General features: G+C 43.4%; 1 protein-coding gene across 1 annotated transcript; it reads left to right on the plus strand.

The window, feature by feature from the left end:
- The first annotated feature begins 31 nt into the window (after positions 1–31).
- Positions 32–20,283, plus strand: LOC137792157 (transmembrane protein 151A). Its single transcript, XM_068587665.1, has 6 exons — positions 32–501; positions 10,261–10,602; positions 11,356–11,490; positions 11,802–11,941; positions 12,022–12,061; positions 12,681–20,283. The coding sequence occupies exons 1-6, from the start codon at positions 433–435 to the stop codon at positions 13,911–13,913; spliced, it is 1,959 nt and encodes a 652-aa protein (XP_068443766.1). The 5' UTR covers positions 32–432; the 3' UTR covers positions 13,914–20,283.
- Positions 20,284–20,743: the final 460 nt, after the last annotated feature.

Here is a 20,743-nt window from a genome sequence, read left to right on the forward strand (position 1 = left end):
GCGCATCCGCACACTCGTAGCCGAGTATCACGAGAGGAAGAAGAAGAAGAAGCAGCGGCAGCGAAAAACGCTCTCTTTTTTTTGGACAGTGGAGGGCAACGGGCTTCGACTTCGGATGCTTAGTCACATTTGGCCGTGACGGGAGAGGCGAAAGGATGGCGCGGCGGCTCGGGGAGAAACGCTGAGCGGGTTCGGCGGGAGAAGAAGACGCGGGGAAGGAAGCGGTGGGGGGGCTCGGCAGGGGGTACCGTTAAATCCGGAGTAGATGATGCTCATTTGCTGCAGGCCCCGCCATCGTGAAACTGGATACCGACTTGCGGCGGATGGGGTGACCGAGCTCGCTGCTCCGCCGGGGAGGTCCCTGCCTTCGGACGCTACCGGGATGGGAGCTGCCTGTGCCCGGTTCTAGGGGAGGAAGGAGTAAGAGGGAAAATGCAGACGGAGGAGGAGACGGCCACCGCAGAAGAGCCCATTTTGGAGGACGGGTCAGGACGAGAGCAGGTAAGGACATTTGTTATGTGTGTCTTTTCTCTCCCTGGCTCCTGCACGGTGGTTAATGCGTGGCTACAAAGAGTCCAGTTCGCTCAAAGTTGCGCATATTCTGCCCCTGCAAAAGCCACCTCATGTTCTCTACACCAGAGCTGGTCGTTCCCCAAACAACCCGTGACTTATCCATCATTCATGACACTCGGTGTGGACTATGTCCTGCTCCTGCTCTCTCATTGACAAACCTTTCTCTTCCGTCAACGTGAAGAAGTCACGCTATCCTGCGAAGTCCTTCAGGCTTTGCACAAGCGCAAGGACACGGGACGGGACCTTGGCTCTTAAGGTGCAGGGAGAGAAGGCTGCATGTGGTTTAGGAGGGCTTTCTAACCCTCGTCTAGAAATATAACCACGGCATATGAGAGATGGTTTAGTTTTTGTTTTGTTAGTATTGTACAGCATGTGTATTTACCAGCTGCCACTGAAGGGGTGACATCACAGTTTAGCCACACACCCACCAGCCAAAATAACACTGACACGATGTGAATGGGGGAGAACACACACCTCCGAGCAGTGCAGGCTCATTTATTTTCATCACACAGTGTTTTACAGAGATTTAGTATTTATAATAGTGGGACATACCCACTCAACAGTATCATCCTATATATCAACCACCGAAGCAGATACCACTGTATGTATACACCATCGACTACACCATCTCCTACCTCCTTTTTACACGTGCAGGGAAATGGCATCTTGTTGAAATATTTATGTTTAGACATACAGTATGACGCCATGTGTCTGTCTCCCTGTTTGAAAGACAAGTTTTCCTTTTTTTTTCAGCACACCACCTTGCTTCCCAGTCTCCTCACCTTGCACACGCTTTAGTGCGTGACCCTCCTACCACCTTCTCGACTAAGTACTTCAATACGCAGCATCATTTATTCAAACGCATCATCTTTGTCATGAAAAAAAACAAGATACAATGAGTAGGCGCTGCATGACAAAACCTTACGTGAAATAGCCCTGGATAACTCAGGATGTGTATTCTCACCACCATTCCCAGTTGCACTCCTAAACATGAAGACAATCTATACCATTAGAGGAAGAGCAGAGTTGTGTATGCATGTGGTCTAATGGTATAATAATGGGGCTAAACTGCAAAGAGGGAAGTGACTAATATCTTTACCAGTGGAGTTTTATTTTTTTTAGAGTAGTGTGTGTTGCAACGTAGGTATAAGTGGCGATGGGTCACGTGTCACACCAGGTACTGTCTTTCAAATGTGAGCTTTAGAGCTGCAACTGTTGTTTTATCGGATTATATATTATTCCATTGTTATCTAATAAAGTCCTTGTCTGAAATGTCAGAACAATGGCTCGAAATGTCGATCACAATTGCCGCAACAAGCCGCAAACCCTCACATTGGAAAAATGTGGAGCCAGCGAATCACAGGCATTTTGTTCTGGCAGCCTTTCATTCTCTGTCGATTGAATGGATTATTTGACTATAGTTTTAGCTCGGAAGAGCTTTAAATATCTTGCCTGAGATGCCTCGAGGGCACGAAACTACCATTTTCTTTAACAGACTCTTACTACTCTTACTTTCTTCTCATCATTCACAAATATACAAAATTATTTATTCTATTTGTTGACAACATTTAAGACTGGCCTACCTATGGCAGCTTACATCATGCAGCATCTAGCAGTAGGTTACTGGTCAGCTAAAGATTTAGAGTTTGTAGGACTGTTAACTGATACATTTTATTTTCTCCCACCACTCTTGTCTCACTCCCATGTCTGCAGTGCAGACATGGGAGTGAGACAAGGAATTCAGTCTGCTATTCTCTGCCGCCATTAATCTCTCTCATCTTGCCCCCTTGGTCTCCTTCCGGTTTTAGATTTGTCTGTCTTGGAGTATCCAGCTTCATCCTCTCTCTCTCTCTCTCTCTCTCTCTCTCTCTCTCTCTCTCTCTCTCTCTCTCTCTCTCTCTTTGATTCTCCCACTCACAAACATTTGCACACTCATGTCTCACTTTAACTTGATTCACTCGTTAACCCACATGGCTATGCACGTACGCACGTACACTTAACCATTATCACAAGTGAATTAGAGCCACTTCATTAATATGAAGATCATATTTTTGATTCACATTTACATAGAGACACAAATAGCCACGAGCAGAGAGGTCTGCTGCATCTAACCAAGTGATCCTAATTTATGATTCATCAGCAAAGAGTAACAAGATCAATATCAGAACTAAGAAAAACACCTGGTTATGGAAGAGAAAGTAAATGAATGCACCTCTCATTCTGACAGGGAACTAACTACTTTATAACATTTGAACAAAATGTACAAACAACCAGGAAATCCCTGCCGCTCGGCCACACAAACATCTGAAAGTCTAAAACAGTGTCTCAACACACTGGACAAGAAAATGGTTTCCCCCAAGAATCAGTCAATGTCTATAGAACCGTGCGAGTTTTGCATACACACAAAAGTGACCACATTGACACTGTTAATGGGGAATGGCTATCACATCTAGCCTGGAGGCAGGCTGCAATAAAAAAACAAATGATATTGATACATAAAAGCTGCCTGGCGTCGTCCATTACGAAGCCGGCCAACAATGTGAAGACCAGCCATTAGGCTTCGCTTTACTATTGGAGAATTTGTGTTCCATGCGATGAATAAGATTTAAATTGAGAAAGCGGAGGGAGTAGAGAACAGCACACATGTTACATAAACCACTGGTATCCTGTGGAGAATATGTTTAAATCATTTTTAAAGCTAAAACACTAACCTAGTTCATGCCTGTTGTACATCCCTGCTGACTAGTACACAAAGAGAAATAATGTATTTAAAAAAAAATCATTCCAAGTACATAACTTTAATTACATAAAAGCTTTGTTTCACAAGTTTTGATGTTCAGTACAGACACAGTACAACACTTGAATCGCAGATGTTCTGAATTTATTCTTGATTGTATTAAATTGAAACTTAATTCATGCCAGTTATTCATAAGTTAGCAGACTGCACTGATGCTGCAGTGGCAAAATGATTAGTATGAGAAATGATTTATCTTCTTGTGATTCTTTAATTAAGCTCTTGAGATGCTCTTGATTTTTATTCTGCATTCATACTGTTTTTGACATGAGATGTAAATGAGGAGACCAAATGTGCACCGGGGACTTCTTTGGAAGACTTTAGATCTCATTTACTTTTATCCATTATCATGTATCAAAGTGCGTTCTTCAATTTGTTCTTGAGACAGGTTCTTAGGTCAGATTCCTGTGCATAAACAATCAAACCTGTTCTTGAATGCAAATTTTGAGTTTTTACCTAAATACAAATCACAAACAAGAAATCATTGTTGAATGGCATCTGCGTGAAAGCTTCCAACGTGCTTTTTAAGAAGACACTTCTTAAAAAGTCGAGGCCCAAGGACAGTTTTAAAAATACTTCTGTGGATGTTTTGATACTTTATTCCACTTTGGCATCAACAGCAATGCAACTGGCATGAATTCAAGGTGACGCGTATGGCTGACTGCTGCTTCCAATGATATTTAATTTAGCTGACCCACATTTTACATGCTGATAATTGATGTTGGTGGATAATTAGTCTCAATTGAACACACTCTAAAAGGAATAATTTGTAATGGAGCAGTAATGTTTTAAGCTTTGTGAGAGTATAATGACACACCGCATGGCAACAGCTTTAAGTGTTAGCATTGATAGTAAAATTCTGACTTTGTAAATTGCTCTCCAATCGTGTTGAAATGACGCACCGTTTTTTAACAGTGTTCTGCAGGCATCAACAGCACATTTTGCTGCCCTCACTTCCTTACTTCATTTGCCACCCACATGCGAGGGTTGCTAATTATAGCTGCTCCAGTCACACCTAACCAGCTGAATCAGTATGAGCTGAGACACGGAGAGCGGGAGTACACATCTCCAACTGGACACCTTAACACATTATAGGGGAAAAATCTACACACTGCGCAAATGAGATGAGATTAGAATGAGACGAGATTCCTTTATTAGTCCCGCAGTGACCGGATTTGCAGAATTACAGCAGCAAACGGGTAAAGTGCACACAAGAGACATAGTCAAATTTAAATAAAAAAACAAATAATATAAATAAACAGTATCACAAACGGTAAGAATGCACAATAACAAAATATTATATATACGGACAGAATAAATTGTATCTATGTTGTAAATGTGGAGTTCTCAATGTCATTTTCAGTTTATTACAAAAGTAGTGGTGCAACGATCATAAAACTCACGGATCGGATCGGCACGAAAGAAAAAAAGGGAGCAAATATAACTTAAAGATCCCTGATCATGATTTCCTTTGCTGCCGATACAAATTTCCGATCATTGATCCACATTGGCAGATACAGATCCCTTTGTTGTTTTAAATATAGCAACTGGTATACAAGGCTCCGTATTTATTATTATTTTTTGCCCCTGTACCAAAAATAATTTCAATCATTCTGAACCATCAGTCAATCATCTGTGAACCATCAAAAAACTACTTTCTTCAAGTAATTTTTTTTTTTTTTATCTTCATAAAAACACAATTTAAATAAGGAAATAGATTGTTTTTTTCTACATTCATATGATATGGATTAAAACAAATATTCACATGAGAGACAGTCTAGTCTAAATGTATTGTAAACAGGTCATAATTCCCTCTAATATCTATTCATGTTGTTGTGAATTTTTTTCTTCATATAACTATATTTATTCAAGTTTCTCACTAACACTACATTTTACAAAATTATGTGCGAACACATCATAATGTGTTATAATTTACCTTTGCCCGATACAAACATTCACTGGACAGCGCCTGAACGCATATTATAATGTAACCAAAGTTAGCTGCTAGCGATGCTGCCACCGTCCTGTCAAGATGTTTACAATGTAACATTATTGGAGATCAGTGGCGAGAAAAACATAAATGCCGATATCCTGATTGCATAATTTACTTTAATTTATAAGCGGAACATATTCAAACTTTATTTCACTGTACGGATCAATGACTATGGTCTGTTATTGGTAAAATGGGTGGAAAGATTATCTTCACATATTGTACTGTAGACAAATTGTAGCCTGAGCTATTTCTACTTTTTAAGCATACCAGTAACATGTACGAGTTATAAGAGATTTAGGTTTGACGTGTTCAAACATAAATACAAAGAGCCAGTAACCAAATATGGAGCAAAGTTGTTTAGTTACTGCACCACATTACAGCGAATGCTACGAGACCAGATTATAGAACAATGATTGAATTCAGAGACATTTACTGGCTGAAGCAAATCCTATTAATGACCGAGCTCTGTCAATTGCAGTTTTGGTAGAGGCAGCGAGTAACTACAGCGTTCCCAGGAGCTTCAGAGTCCAAGCGATGCTCTGAAATGCTTCTTTGGAAACAAAGGTGTGCATGAAACGTGTCCAAAAACTAAACCTGTGGTCAAGGACCCATGCCAGCGATGTGGGCTCTTCTTCAGACGACTGGCTCTGGTGACTGTGGATGCTTAGGAGTAGCATCCAGCCAAATGATGATGTGTTTGATGCAAATGCATGCACTGACGTTAAGTTATTAATGAAATACTAATGAAGAATTTGTCATGTAAATCCCACCCTGTATCAACCGTCTTCACATGAGCTTGCAAGAAGGGCAGTGCAAACTTCCAGTATGACAAAAATGAAAGCCGACACCCTCCAGACGAGGCTGTATAGATTTCTTTTCATAATGATTTCAGGGAGAATAAGCTTTCCCTTTGATCTGTTACAGCCTGACACAAGAGCTGAAGCTCAACACGGGCAGCTGAAATAGAAATTCATCATGACACGAACAAAAAAGCAGCATAGTGTTGCATCAGGAGGGGTTGAGTTCATTAGAAAGTACTTATTCAGCCCAAAGTGCGTCCCCCACTGGTCACTACTACACGGGGGAATCAAGCGCCAGGAACTGACACTAGTGGGTAACCTTGACAGGAGAGAGTTTCTAATGGGACACGACCACAAACCTCGGTTGTGGTCGTGTAATTTACCCAATTCCATTTTAGTGATCAAAAGTCAAGGTCACTGTCCTTTTGCGTCCGTCCCACCTTCGTGAACGCGATGTCTCTGGAACTCATTTAGCAAATTTCGCTAACTTTGTCACAAACGTCCACCGGGCCTCGAGGATTTCGCTGGTCAAAGGTCACTGTGACCTCACGAAAAACATTTTTGTGGCCCTAACTCAAGAATTGTAAAGAAAAGTATGCCAATGTCACACAAATATGTAACAATGATGAAGGGATGGCGTATGGGACAGACATGGGTATAAACTGCCACTTGGGTGATTCCTGACTTCCGTAAACGCACCACGTATTGGCCACGACGTGACCAAAGCACAGTAAATACATTTTCTTTGTCAATCCCTTCAGAGACGTTCTGTGCTCTCATTGGCGTTCGTTGAGTCGGAGCGGGCTGCCAGACAGAGACTGCTGTTGCACTCAAAACTTAAATTAGGGCTTCCATTAAAATGATCCCAGTGAGTCCCACATAGTGACATATACAGATTTAAAATGTATTAGTATTGGTATGAGTTTCAGAATTGGTATCGGGATAAAAGACGTTGGATTTGCTCATCCCTAAAAAATAATTATTACATGGGGAAAGGACATGGAGAGAGTTTTAGTTATTTATGGGCTGCCTCCATGCCCATGCTCCATGATAGAGAGTCAGTCGTACAAAACCCCCTCCGTCTGCTGTTTACTATCCCATTTGATTACGCTGTATGTGAGCATTGTTATTGGTTGTGGAACTTGACCTTCTATTAGCTACTGTGCAATCATCAAAATGGCCCCTCTGGTCTCTCTCGTCGATCAAAGTCCCGTTACTGTGAACTGCCTGCATCATTTAGCGTAGACGACGGACGGAGAGCTGACGTTTCCTCGTATACACAACATGAAAAAAAAAATTGAAAAACAGTTTACCCTTGACGTCACTGTGTGGTATCCCTGTAGGCCCGCTAGTTATTGAGCATCTCCAGGCACTCATTTGAGTAGGTCTCTTGGTTACCTGCGGGAGACAGAGAACTGCTCGTATTGACAATTAGCGATGGGCATAAGTGCACAGAGGAATAATTTGACTCCTGCCTGAGGGCTGCCTTTCCTCTCGCTGTAGGCACACACCCGCTGCAGAGACTTAATGGAAATGTCAGCCGAGGGCAATGCAGGTTCTTTTTTTTCCTTTATTATAGCGAGAAATAATTTTGGCAACATTTATTTTCATGGAAAGGACAGAAGAGCTAGCAAGACCAAATAAGACTGACAGAGTGGAAATAGAAGGAGGCATTTTGGCAGTGAGCTTCTTTAGTCTCTCTCTCTCTCTCTCTCTCTCTCTCTCTCTCTTTCTCTCTCTCTCTCTCTCTCTCTCTCTCTCTCTCTCTCTCTCTCTCTCTCTCGCTCAGGAAAAGTTCATGACCGTTTCTCCGTCTCCCTTACGCTCCTCGTTCTCCCTCTCTCTATACTCCTCTTTTATTCCAATCAATCCACTTAGAGACAGACTTTTAGAGAGGATGTAACGGAGGAGACGTGTCGGTGAAGGCGAAAGACGAGGAGACAGCCGGGTTGGGATTGGAGAGTAAATGCTCAGGAGGTGGGAGGGAAGGATTCGGGGAAGGAGAAAGAAGGTTACGTAAGGAAAGGAAGGAGGATGTGGAGATAAAAGGCAAACAGAAGGCAATGTTTTGGCTGTTGTGTTCAGTTGGATGTTTCGGGGGCTTTCGCAGAGGGATGATGGACTGGTGGAGTGTAGGCTCCCTTCACGCTTCCTTGCACGACTTGCCCTTGACGTACAGTGGTAAAAAAAAGAAAAAAGAAAGCCAGTGTGTGTCGCAGCCAGCCGAATATGCTAGTGGAGAGCAAATGATGGCTGCATTGAAGGAGTGAGAGATAAGGGAGGGGGCATAGCTATGTGCTGACAGGACTTGGTTGAGAGGAGGAGAGGACACTGGTGTCATCCCATCTTTCTTTTCCTTTTTTTTGTCATCTGCTTTGTTGCTCTTTTTCCTTGTCGCATTAAGTGAGAAGCCAAGTATAACAGCATGGAGAGGACACATGCAAGTATAGTCACCAATAAACACACACAAGAAACAGTGCAAATATATCTCACCTGTGTTTCCTCTTCTATCTTTTTATGTCCGTTTACAACATACGTAATACACAAGCATACATTTTTTTGGCACAACCCCTCAAATCCTTGCCCTCTATCCCTCCTTCAATCACACACACACACGCCCGCACACGCACACACACGCACACACGCACACGCACACACGCACACGCACACGTACGCATACACACGTTTTAAACAGCAGTGGTATGTGGCTGATGTTGGAGTCAGTTTAGCTGGAGAACAGTCTAGAAGTATCGTTCTCATCTAAATTATTCACATACTCTCCGCTGGCCTGCATTACAATGCTGAGAACCTGCATGGTTCTGTGTGTGTGTGTGTGTGTGTGTGTGTGTGTGTGTGTGTGTGTGTGTGTGTGTGCGTGTGTGTGTGTGTGTGTGTGTGTGTGTGGTTGGAGAGAAGAAGAGGGGCACATTAGGCCATCTATGTCTCTGTATCTAATGCATACGTGTATGTTTGAGTGCACTGTAATATGATGTCTTCATAGTGCAAATGAGGCTCTGTGCACTTAGAGAGATGCCTAAACTGTGTGTGTGTGTGTGTGTGTGTGTGTGTGTGTGTGTGTGTGTGTGTGTGATATGCAGCACTTATTCTATGATGGGTGAGGGGTAGTTTAATGCACTCCTCGGTTCAGGACCTCATCTTACACACTTGAAATACATCACTGTTTACCAAACAAGGAGATTATGAGTGTTGAAACCTCACTATGGGGGGTCACCAGGGATACCAGACATATATTAGACATTATTACATGTTAACACTGTGACGCATACTGCATTATTTATTATCTTGTCTTTGAACATGAGAACGTTGAAATGTGCCAAATCTAGTGGCACAGCTCAGACTGGTTTCACAACATTTGGCGCTTATTTTAGTGTTGGAACTGCTTGCTACACGTCTCTCACAGCCTTAGGATAGAATTGGTAAGAAGTTACTGTACATGACATTTAATCATGGAGCTTAAAACCAAACTGGAATTGGAAGTCAAATTTTAAAGTAATGATAGTAACATGTACCCACACAACCCAACAAGTATAATTCACATTGAGTCTGATTGGTTAGTGCTCAAAATGCATTTGCATAATTTTTGGGACACCGAATAAGAGTCTACAGCTCTGCCTTTGTGACACTGGGGTTGTACTTAGGCACAGTGATGCTTTCGGCTTAATGTTCACATCCATCTACTAATGTGTTGACAATGACATGATGATGTTAAGCAGGTGTAATGTTTACCGTCTTAGTGCTTGTTATCAAGCTGACATGTGTTAATAGGCACTAAAGTAGTGCTAAGAAAGTAGGACAATAGGAATGTCATTAGTTTTACTGGTAAAATGTATATTTTGACTTGATGGTGGCGCTGCACCAAAGTCCTCCGGATATTCTATGAAGCATGTGATTGTCTGTACCAAACATCATGGCAACCCAAGGAGTTGAGGGAAAGTCAGGGCATCAACTCATTGGGAACTTGAATGTCTGTGAAAAAGCAATCCACGTACAGCAATCCATCCAATATATTTATGAATGGCTTCCTCAGTGTGCGTTCAGCATCTTAACATCTATTCTCTCCTGTACGTCTGTTTCCGCAGCAAAGGCCAGTCCAACAGTCTCTGGCCTCCTCCCTGTGTCGGGAGTCCCACTGGAAGTGCCTCCTCCTGACCCTCCTCATGTACGGCTGCTTCGCCACGCTCGCCTGGTGCGCTCTCTGTCGCGTACCCGTCCTCGGCTCCTCCTCCTCCGTACCTCTCGGTGCTGACGACGATGCCACCTCTGCAGCCTACTACAGCGACATCCTGCACCTGGAGAGTCCGTGCTCCAGCGGCTACGTCTACATCCCCCTTGCCTTCCTGGCAATGCTGTATGTGGTTTACTTGGTGGAGTGCTGGCACTGTTTCTCCAAGACGGCTATGTTGGCTCACGCTGAATTCCAGGTATGTGTGAAAACCCGTTTTAGCTTTGAATTTAGTGTTGAGCAAAGGGGGTCTAATGTCCTGAAAAGATGCTTTAACCCAACACCCAACAGACTGTGGAGTCTGCTGCTGCAATAGCAGTCTAGAAATAGGTCGATGACCTTGAGCTAAACAGGAGAATCTGTTTACTCATTGAAACCTGTTCAGCGTGTTGGTGTCAGCAAATTGCTTTTAAAAGTAAAGGTTAAATAAATATAATGATTGTGATGTATTAAATGTCTGCACAGACAGAAATACACAAAATGCTTTTCCTACTTTTCTGAAATAACACTTGCCCACTCATAGAATGAGCTGACCTGGGGCCATCCGTCTGTTCTCGTCCGCTGTGTCTGTTATCAGGGATCCCAGGAGCACATTGCTCCAAATGCAGAGTGGTTACTCTTTGTCTTTGCTATGTGCCACTGCCAAAAAGCGAAATATTTGTTGTACATTCGTCCAGACCGTCAGGGGCATATATGCGAAACAAACCTTGGCAGGGTCTGACTTGCACCAGATTGCACAGACTTAACAATGCTGTTCGCAAAGAATAGGAAGTTAATTGTTGTGCTGGTATCGCCACTGCAAGAAGTGCTCGGGCAATGTTGCACCTTTTATATTTTCGATTGTTAGTTCTCATTTTTAACATATTTGTTTGGAAAGAAGTCTTTGCAGAAATGGCCACAGAATCATTATCAGAAATAGATTTTTGTATTATTCCTTCATTCTTTGACACAGGAAGTGTATGAGCGTGTGCAGAGACTTCAGCAGGCCACACCCTGCATTTGGTGGAAGGCCATCAGCTATCACTACGTGAGGAGGACCAGACAGGTGACGAGGTACCGCAACGGGGATGCTTATACGACCACACAGGTGAGGGCAACGCCCCTTGACCTCCACTTTCTATCACGCTGTCACCCGTTCATTTTTACATCGGTCCTCGTTACACTGCAAAACACAAGTTATAATTTCCTAAACATTTAAAATAACTGCTAAATCTTACTTTCTCCTTGTCAAATATTGCGGGGCTGTGCGCAAACAGCTGTATGCAGGAAGACAAATATAATTCTATTAAGTGACCGTGCTTTATTGATGATGAACCATGTATGACAAGTCTTAAAATGTCTTAAAAAAGTGACTCGATTCTTTCCTTCTAGAATGTGTTGTCCTTCCTCCTTCCTCAGGTCTACCATGAGCGGGTGAACACTCATGCCTCCAGTTCAGAGTTCGACTACGGCCGTTATGGTGTCAAAGACGTATCAAAGGAGCTGCTGGACCTGCAGCGGCACCCTGCGGTTCGCCTGCGGTTCACCAAGTGTTTCAGGTTAGACACCCACCACTAACCCCTGGTCAGATTTTGGGGGTTAAAACATAATAGTACCATTTTTTTTTTGTGCTCTACAGCTTCTCAAGTGCACGTGCAGAAGCTGCCTACCTCACCCAGGTACGATAAGAAAATAACATTTCATAGAGTTAATTATGTTCTATAAATGTAAATAATTGAACTTGAATTGACAGATGTCCTGCCCAAGTTTCAAGATTACAAGCTGTCATCTTCTAATTGATTGTTTCCCCCTTTCTGAAACAATCAGGCTTTGATTTTAGGCAGAGATGGACAAAAGCAGACTTCTTATTTTGAGCCGCAAACCAATGATTTTGATCTTGAAATTACAACTGTCGCTGGCAGATTGAGCTGTAGCTAGCCAGGTAATTAAAACACATTATTCCCTTGAGTTTGTTTAAAACGATGTCTCCAGCAGGTAACTTTTAAAGCCCCTGTGAGAAACTTTTAACTGGTTATGAAACAAATCAATACTGACAAATTACCTACATTCACATTCTTTCCCCATAAAATGTAACCTCACAAACTAATTTAGTAAATTAAAGACTGTGATACTTGAATGTAAAGAAACTTCATCCAAACTGCTTTTGACTCCTGATCGGCTCATTTGCCTCCATGGCCTCCCGGGCATCCTAACAATGCTCCTTGGCTTTGGAAGTCCCGCCCTGTCAATTGTCGTGTTTCTCATTCGTTTACATATTCTCTTTCTGTTATTTACAAGCGAGCGCGCTTCTTCGGGGAGAACGAGGGGCTCGACGACTACATGGAGGCCAGGGAGGGAATGCACCTGAAGAACGTGGATTTCCGTGAACACATCCTGGCGTTCCCAGATCCTGCTCACCAGCCCTGGTTTTCTCGGCACAGGGTGTTCTGGCTGGCTTCTGCTTTCCTCCTGTCGTGGCCTCTGCGGGTCGTGTCAGAATACCGCACAGCTTATGTCCACTACCATGTGGAGAAGCTGTTCGGGGAGGACGAGGATGGCGGCGGAGGAGGAGGAGGAGGAGGCGGCGGCGGCGGCGGAGGGCCTGGTGGAGTGGGAAGAGGGAATGGGGTTGAAGGAGGGACTGCGAATGGAGTCCACCCTGGAATTGGTCTAATTGGGGCGAGTTACAGAGCCATCTCTCGGGTCAACACGGTGGACATGACCGAATTGGAGTGGCACATTCGCTGTAACCAACAAATGGTCCCGAGCTACTCCGAAGCCCTCCTTATGGACTTGGACATGAGCGGTGGGACAAACCCTACCGCCTCGACACCCATCTCTGGGCCAGCGAGCTCCACCCCCAGCCAGGGGTCCAACCCTCCTACTCTTGCTCTGCCCGTTGTCTTCAACTCGGCTTACCTCCTCCAGAGCTGCCCCCGATGCCGGAGGACCACATCGAGTTCCAGTCTTCCCTCCAGGCTAAGGGCCCCCATGGGAACCACAGCCCTCCTGAACGCTACCGTGGCAGGAATCAGGGCAGCGGGGCAGGGAGGCGGCGGTATCGGGGGGAGGTTGGTACTCAGTCGGAGTGGATTCTCTTTAGGGAGACTTGCAGCAGGGCGCCAGAACAACCTGTTTCATTCAAGAAGCATGGGAGGGGGGCTGGGAGGAAGCAGGGAAGATGGAACAGGGAGTGGAGGCGGAGGTAGTGGAGGAGGAGGAGGTGGAGGCGGAGGATTTCTTGGTTTAGGTTCAAGACAGGACAACGAGGAGACAAGAGGAGTGCTAGAGGGAGAAGGGGATGACGACGAGGAAGAGGAGCAGGAGGAGGAGGTGGTGAGGAGAAGGGAACAGGGCAGAGGGGGCAGAGAGAGGGATGAAGAATCAGAGCAAGACAGTGGAGGGGGTGGCGAGGTGAGTCAGGGTGATGGGGCAGGGAGGGAACGTCCTCCGTCCTACCAGGACGCATTCTTCTTTCCCGTCCTCATTATACACGGGGAGGAGAGCTGCCATGCTGGAGATGACATGTGACGGACACATCAAGAGCAAGAACGTCGGGGCGGAGGCCGAGGGAGATGAAAGAAGGCACTGAACACAAAGAACAGAGCGGATCACAGAAGAAGCGGACGAGAGACAATGAGATACGGTGGAAATGAAGAATGAATGCCGTGGGAACAGAATGAGTTTAAAAGAAAATAGCTTGTCGACGGCAGAGAAACTACAGAAAGATGACAGGATTCAGTCAGAAAAAAAAGCATAGGAGGTAAGAACAGCTGTGTTACAGGCAGGATGACCCTAGAAAGAGGGGGAAAAGGGCTGTGGTGATGGATGGATGGGTGATAGTCAAAAGGAAAAGAGGGCAGGAGTGCATACTGTTAAAAACACACACTGATTTAGAAGGAGATGAGAGCAGATAACAGCGAGACAATACGCGTTTGATAGTATGAGCGAAGTCAAGAAGATCCTTGAAATGCTTGTGAGGAACAGAAAGACTGAAAACATGGGAATGTCTATTTCCAGATATATCTATGCAAGAGCAGAAGTGGGAGGAGTCACAAGTCTAAAGATAGCAGATTGGAGAGCAGTGGAGAGACTTCAAACCAGCTGAGTGGTAGTGGGTATTTTTTTTTTCAAAAGAAACAGGTGGATGAATGCAACAAAAAAAAGTAAATTGATTGCTTGAAGCTTTGGTTTTAATAAAATCAAAATACATAGAGCAAGACAAAAAATATGGTATTTCAGATGAGGGAAGAAACCGATCAGATCACAACGGATTACAAAATGCAATGCAGAGAAGGAGAGCGAGAGCAACAAAGCCATGCTTTTGGCAAAGTAAATGTAAAAAACTAAACCAATAAACAGAGGAAAATCCAAGAATATTGTAGCACAGCACAGAAACAATAGACGAAGAGAAGAAGTAGAAAACCAAACGGACCATGACGGACCAGATTACACTAAATATTGTTTTCCATCTGATGGAGTTATCAAAAAAAAGATCAACTCAAGAGGAGGAGAAAGAAATGAGATTAAAAAAAACCCCTCTGAGCAGCAATCCTGACCTTCAATCTATCAGGGAATCAAAACACATCCAAATAGTTTCCCAAAGTAGCTTTTAAATCAGACGGGTCCCGATGAGGTGTTCCTCAGGGCCTTTAAAGAAGTTGCTTTACAACTTCTCACAGCGTTTGGCCAGCGACCATAACAGTGAAACCAGAACGGATATTCATTGATTTCCTTCCTCCTCTTCATGCTGCCTCACCATTAGCTTCCGCACCACTCTCTATCCATTACCGATATGGAGTTGATGGAAATAAAACCTGTAAGACGAAGTGCGATTGCTTCCTCTTCTTCTCGACTCTTCTTTTCCCCTCGTTCCAATCTGCTCTCCTGCCCTCCATGTTGCCACCTCTTCTGTTCTCCTCCCTTTCTCACTTCTCTCTGCACTGAAAACCACAAGGTACAAGTGCAGTAATTCTGAGCAACACATCTTTTCTTTTTCTTCTTTTAAAAAAGAAAAAAGCGCCACTAATTAGATGCGACGTCTTCCTTTTTTTTGCCAATTAGCACGTTTTGTGTTGTAAGTGAGAGTGCGTTATACCAAAATAGATTCATTACCTTCTCCCTCTATTCCTCTGCCATCTTCTCTCCTCTTCCGCTCCTCCCTTTCCTCTTTTTAAAGTGGTGGTTATGTGATACACCTCAGATCGTTTTTTTCTTCATCTCAGCTCACATAGCTCATCTCCTCTAGACGGAGCTTTCTCACATTTTATGAATCAAATTTACCCCACCCTTATGACGTTTATTTTATTTGTATGACCTCTCGCCATGTCTGCATATTGTCAAAGGAACGGAGTGAACAAATAACATCAGTACTTTCATCCGTGAATGTAGCCAACGCATAAGAAAGAGCAAACGATGTATGAAAGACTGGCCTTTAAAAATTCGGGGACGGTTGCTACCACAGGGAGTGATTTTCACACAAAATAAGAGTCAAACGTTTCGCTAATTTCCTCCAGTTATGCCTGTGTAGTTGTGCTGTAGTTGTTAACATTTGTACCCAAAGATAAGCTTGATCAATACAAAGAAAAAAAAAGTTACAATAACCAGTAAACCTCCAATATCAGTATACTATATATCACAATACTGTATGTGTTTAGGCATGAAAAATCACTCGTATCTCATTTATGTCCATACTGTTGGACTGCATGGGACGTAAAAGTGCTGTCAAGCTCCGCTGGCATCCTCCTAATGAACAAAAAAAGAAGAAAATCATACACACGAAATTTGCTGATGAGAATTTAAAATAAAGCCAGCCGCGTGATCACGGTGATCGTCGGCCCTGTGGCGGAATAAGTGGCCAGATTGTGCCGTGCTGCTACCTCCTCCTCTTGAATAGTCACCTGCAAAAGCAGTAACAGTGCTCTCTGAAACCTCTGCGAAATGTGTAAAAGTTAGCCGCCATAGAGAAGCATGTAACTTAATAACTGTGCAGGAGCCTCTAGTGGCCGTGTAGCAAATATGTTTTTCCATTGCTCAAAAAGCATTCCATGATCAGTCCACATGAATTTAGATCATTGAGACGCGCGTAGACGAAGACCTTAAGGATGAACTCTGTCCTACAGAGTGGGTTGGTTTGTTTTCGGTCCAAGGAGAGTTTTTGGCAAAGACAACACAACCATCAGTGCATATATATTTTACAAAGCACACTTAACCTGCTACAGTAGCACGAAGCAGTGACAGTAGTTAGCGGATCTCTTCTTAACCTTTTTCCTGCATAGTGCCCTTCACTCTGCCGCCACACGTCGGATGTTGGAAGGGTCTCCCTCCTTCTCTATCTGCTGTACTCGGGGCACGACACTGAAAAGCACACTTACTGAATGAGATTTGGAAGGAGAAATCTCTCAAGCGAGGAGTTTCCCCTGGAAAAATATAGAGCAAACAAAAGGACGAGGACATCCACGCGTTGATGAAACGTACTCGGAGATATGGATCGTGTAACGGCAACATCCAACCTGGATTCAGCAGAGACAGCGGGATAAAAGTAGAGCACGAGTGCTGACCTGGTTCGGTGTACGGGACACACGCACACACACATACACACACACACACACACACTGATTCTGGCTCAAGGATCTTCGCTATCTTTGGGGGACAAGCTGGAGTGGGCACAAGCTGATGATCGGACGGAACAATCCCATGAAGGAAAGCGGACAGAGGACATAAACCGCAACAAGGACAAGTGTTTCTACTTGACCGCAGGACTGGAAACGGTTTTGCTTTAACATCCGACGACAGGAAGACAATGTGAGATTAAGAGACAATTATTTTTACAGCTACGTATCATTATCTCCCTTCACCAAAAGAAGCACTAAAATGCACTGACCACTCTTCTGGGTTCATTTGATTGCGTTGCTTTTGAAAATTTGCACTCACTATTTGTTATTTGTGTATGTGTTTTATTTATTAGTTCACAGCCAGCTACTTGAATTTGAAATCACATGTAGTGAGCTCCATTTTAAAATCTGATTGCTTTTACATTTCTGTCTCGATGGAAATAGAAACTATAATTCTGTCTGTTATTTGCTACTTTTTATATCATCTGCATACTTGAGTAGACATTATTTCAGGTTGTTTGAGTAATGTCTATAATCTAAATGGCTTTGTAAGCTTTCTCATTTTTCTCACGTTGTATCTGCGTCGGGAGCTTAGACCCAGTTTTACTTTATTTATTTCAAACAGACAGGCGTGTTTCATCACATGCGTTGTCACTTGATATTTATACTGTGTTTTGTTATCTCAGAGTGTGTCAAAAGTGTGTCCTCAGCCGCTTCAGGTGTGCCAAGAGAACTTTGTGCCCATGATGTCTTACACAAACACACTCATGTGCGCTTGCATGCTTATTCACAGCAGTAAAGCAGCCATTATAACAGCTTAATTTAGACTAGACTTTAATCCAATACCCATAGTAGCCCCTAACTTAAAGAGTCTTAACAAAAAAACACACACACACACACATTAAAAGCATGGAGCTGTCCTGCTATGTTGCCTTTGTGTCCAACGTTGCCAACTTTTCTGCTCAGGATTTCAGTTTATGCTGCATTTCCTGTGTCAACACAAGCTGTCTTTCACACATAACATCCATCATGCCAAAGCAAAAAAAATACTAATGCCTAAGCTTACACACACATGCACATAGACAATAGCAGCTGGAACAGTGTAGAATCATGTGACCTGTGCCACTACAGCTCCAAACATATACACAAGGTGACAAAAGGGTGGGTTTACTAAGGAGCAAAATTACAAGGTCGGCCAAATGCATCGGTGCAGCTCGTGTAAAATCCACCCAGAATGTGTCTTCTACTTTACGTCTGTGTGGCATGTTAGGCTAAACCTTGCCGGCTGGGTTTTGTTCCACTAGGTGGCGACAAAGTATGTGTTGTGACAGCGCCGAGGGTAAACTAACAGTGAATCCAACAGGGTAGGAAGCAGCTGCGGTCCTGCTCGCCGTGGGTTCAGCACGTTCCACATCGGCACACAACCCGGTCAGTGATGTATCGGGGCAATTTGTCCTCGATCGCTGATAAAACAGGGTGTAAGTCTGCAGAGGTGTCATGAAAAAAACCAGAAGTTTGAACCCATTGCGAGCAGTGCAGTTCTATGTGATTGTGTATTTATCTTCACTGATCCAGATTATGTTCCTTTAACTGTGACTGAATGTTTTTGCAAAGCAATATTGCTCATATTCGCTGCTTCGTGGCCGGACTTGTAGATGTTGCTCAGCAGCTTTCTCTGAACTTATAACCACAAGCAACGGGAGCTTCAGACGTTAACATGACAGCACTGCATTCTGCGACCGAGGCTCCATCTTCACTGCATAACTCATTACCTGTCGCCCGATATGACACAAACCACAAATTGATCAGAGAGGACGGTGTTTGGTTTGTGATCGACATTTGCTCTTTTGAAAAAGGCCATTTTAAAATACACATCTGTTTCCCTGGGCCCACATCTTTGTTCCTAGTGGGCACAGTTCTGCTCTCGTTTCCCACCTTTTCATCGACATCATCACCTGACTATCGTATGAAATGCTTATAGCAATTATGACCGATGTATTGTTGTCAATACTGTTACTGTTTCTCTTGTGGTCATGGGACGAGTCGAGTAGTCATACCCAGTTTGTCAACACTGTAAAAAACATGTTTAGTGTTGGTTTGACGTGAAATCACATGGATTCCAGCTGCATTTGACTTCGTCTAATGTGGATACTACAAACTATCAGGTAACAAATAGAAACGTGTGAGCCATCGACGATGTTCAACTCACAGCTACTGCAACGCATATGAAGTGAAAAAAATTGACCAAAAGCAGAATTGTTCAGGGTGTTCTTTTGACTTCTGACCTCAGACACTTTAATGTGAATTTGTGTGTGCATTAACGAGTCTTCTTCTTCAGAACAAGAATAAAAACACACAGCCAAGATTACAGTCTGGTATTAGCTGCACTTTTATAAGAATGGAAAGTAGCAGTTTTCCATTGTGCAAAACGTGTATTGTAGCTACACTGAGCCTCGTATCGTGGGATACATGCGTCACTGCGCTTTGTTTTTGCACCGGCGACATTTGGCTGTTTAAACTCCGCTGCTGAGAATCACATGCTGCATGGCAGCAATGTGTCAGTAGGAACTCCTCTGAGTTCAAGGCAACACATTTGTGTGCCCTTTCTGATATTTAATGTCTGGGTCAGGACTCATTTTATGATCCGGGACGAGTTATCCTTCAAAATGTGTTCTAGAGTGATTAAAGTTGGGGACGCCTTGCTTAAATATGTGCTGTGTCACCTGATTGTTGAGTATCTCCATTGGACAGTAACACTATCAAAATCTATAATCTCGGTTCAAAACCTTGAGCCCAAGGTCGCCGAGTTCCTGGGGCGACCGCGTCGCACGCCATTTTCCGGATGCTCACTTTCTTTCCCGCTCAATATTTAATGCTGCTGGATTACCTGTGAGCTGTCAAACAAATGAGCTGTTACCACAATGTCGTTGTTATGTACATGCAACCTCAATGGAGTTCAAAACAATAATGTCACACGCGATGCATTGTTGTCTTACACACACAGCTGACGTGTAACGCCGGGAGTGGGCTTTTATGTTCAAGCATCGTCGAGCAAAAAGCTAATTAATATGTAACTGATAATGAGATTGTCAATATCACACCAGATTATAGCCGTTGTCACTGGCCTATTTACGATTTAGTGTAATTATTTCATTTGAGTGGGTGATGACAGCGAAGGTAATGGAGCTGGTGGCAATAACACTGTTAACTGATGCGGTCCTGCCGATGATGATGATGGTGACAATTAATTAACATGGAAGATACAAATAAAGTCAATCTGCTTGGTATACCAGGGTTTGGTCTCGTGGGATTTCCTTTTTTTCAACCCATTGATCTCTACAAAATGTTAAGATCTTATGTTTATACAGAATATTCTCAGTTTAAGAAAACAGGAAATTTATGAAAGAGTTTAATTACAGATCTGCTTCGTGATCCCGGGAATTCTGCTGTGTGTCACGGGAGATGCACTAGACAGCTGGAGGGTTGACTCCACCTTAAAATAATGTGTTTGAAACGTTGCTTAAGATTGTGAAATGTATTTGGTCTTTTCTGTTCATTCTGGACTTTAAATGGGCGCTGCACAGATCATACACACAAACCTTGCACTCACTTATGGATTAATGCTGATAAAAGATAATAAAAATAGAGCCTAGTTATGTCAACTCGGCGTGGGCTTTAAAGCTACAGATATGTTTTTATGAAAAGCCTGTGTTAAAACCGTGACCATAGAGACAGGCTTATTTAGCA

This window comes from Clinocottus analis, unplaced genomic scaffold, assembly GCF_023055335.1.
Source record: "Clinocottus analis isolate CAN_PGR_092001 unplaced genomic scaffold, fCliAna1.0.p SCAF_21, whole genome shotgun sequence".
NCBI classification, from domain to species: Eukaryota; Metazoa; Chordata; class Actinopteri; order Perciformes; family Cottidae; genus Clinocottus; species Clinocottus analis.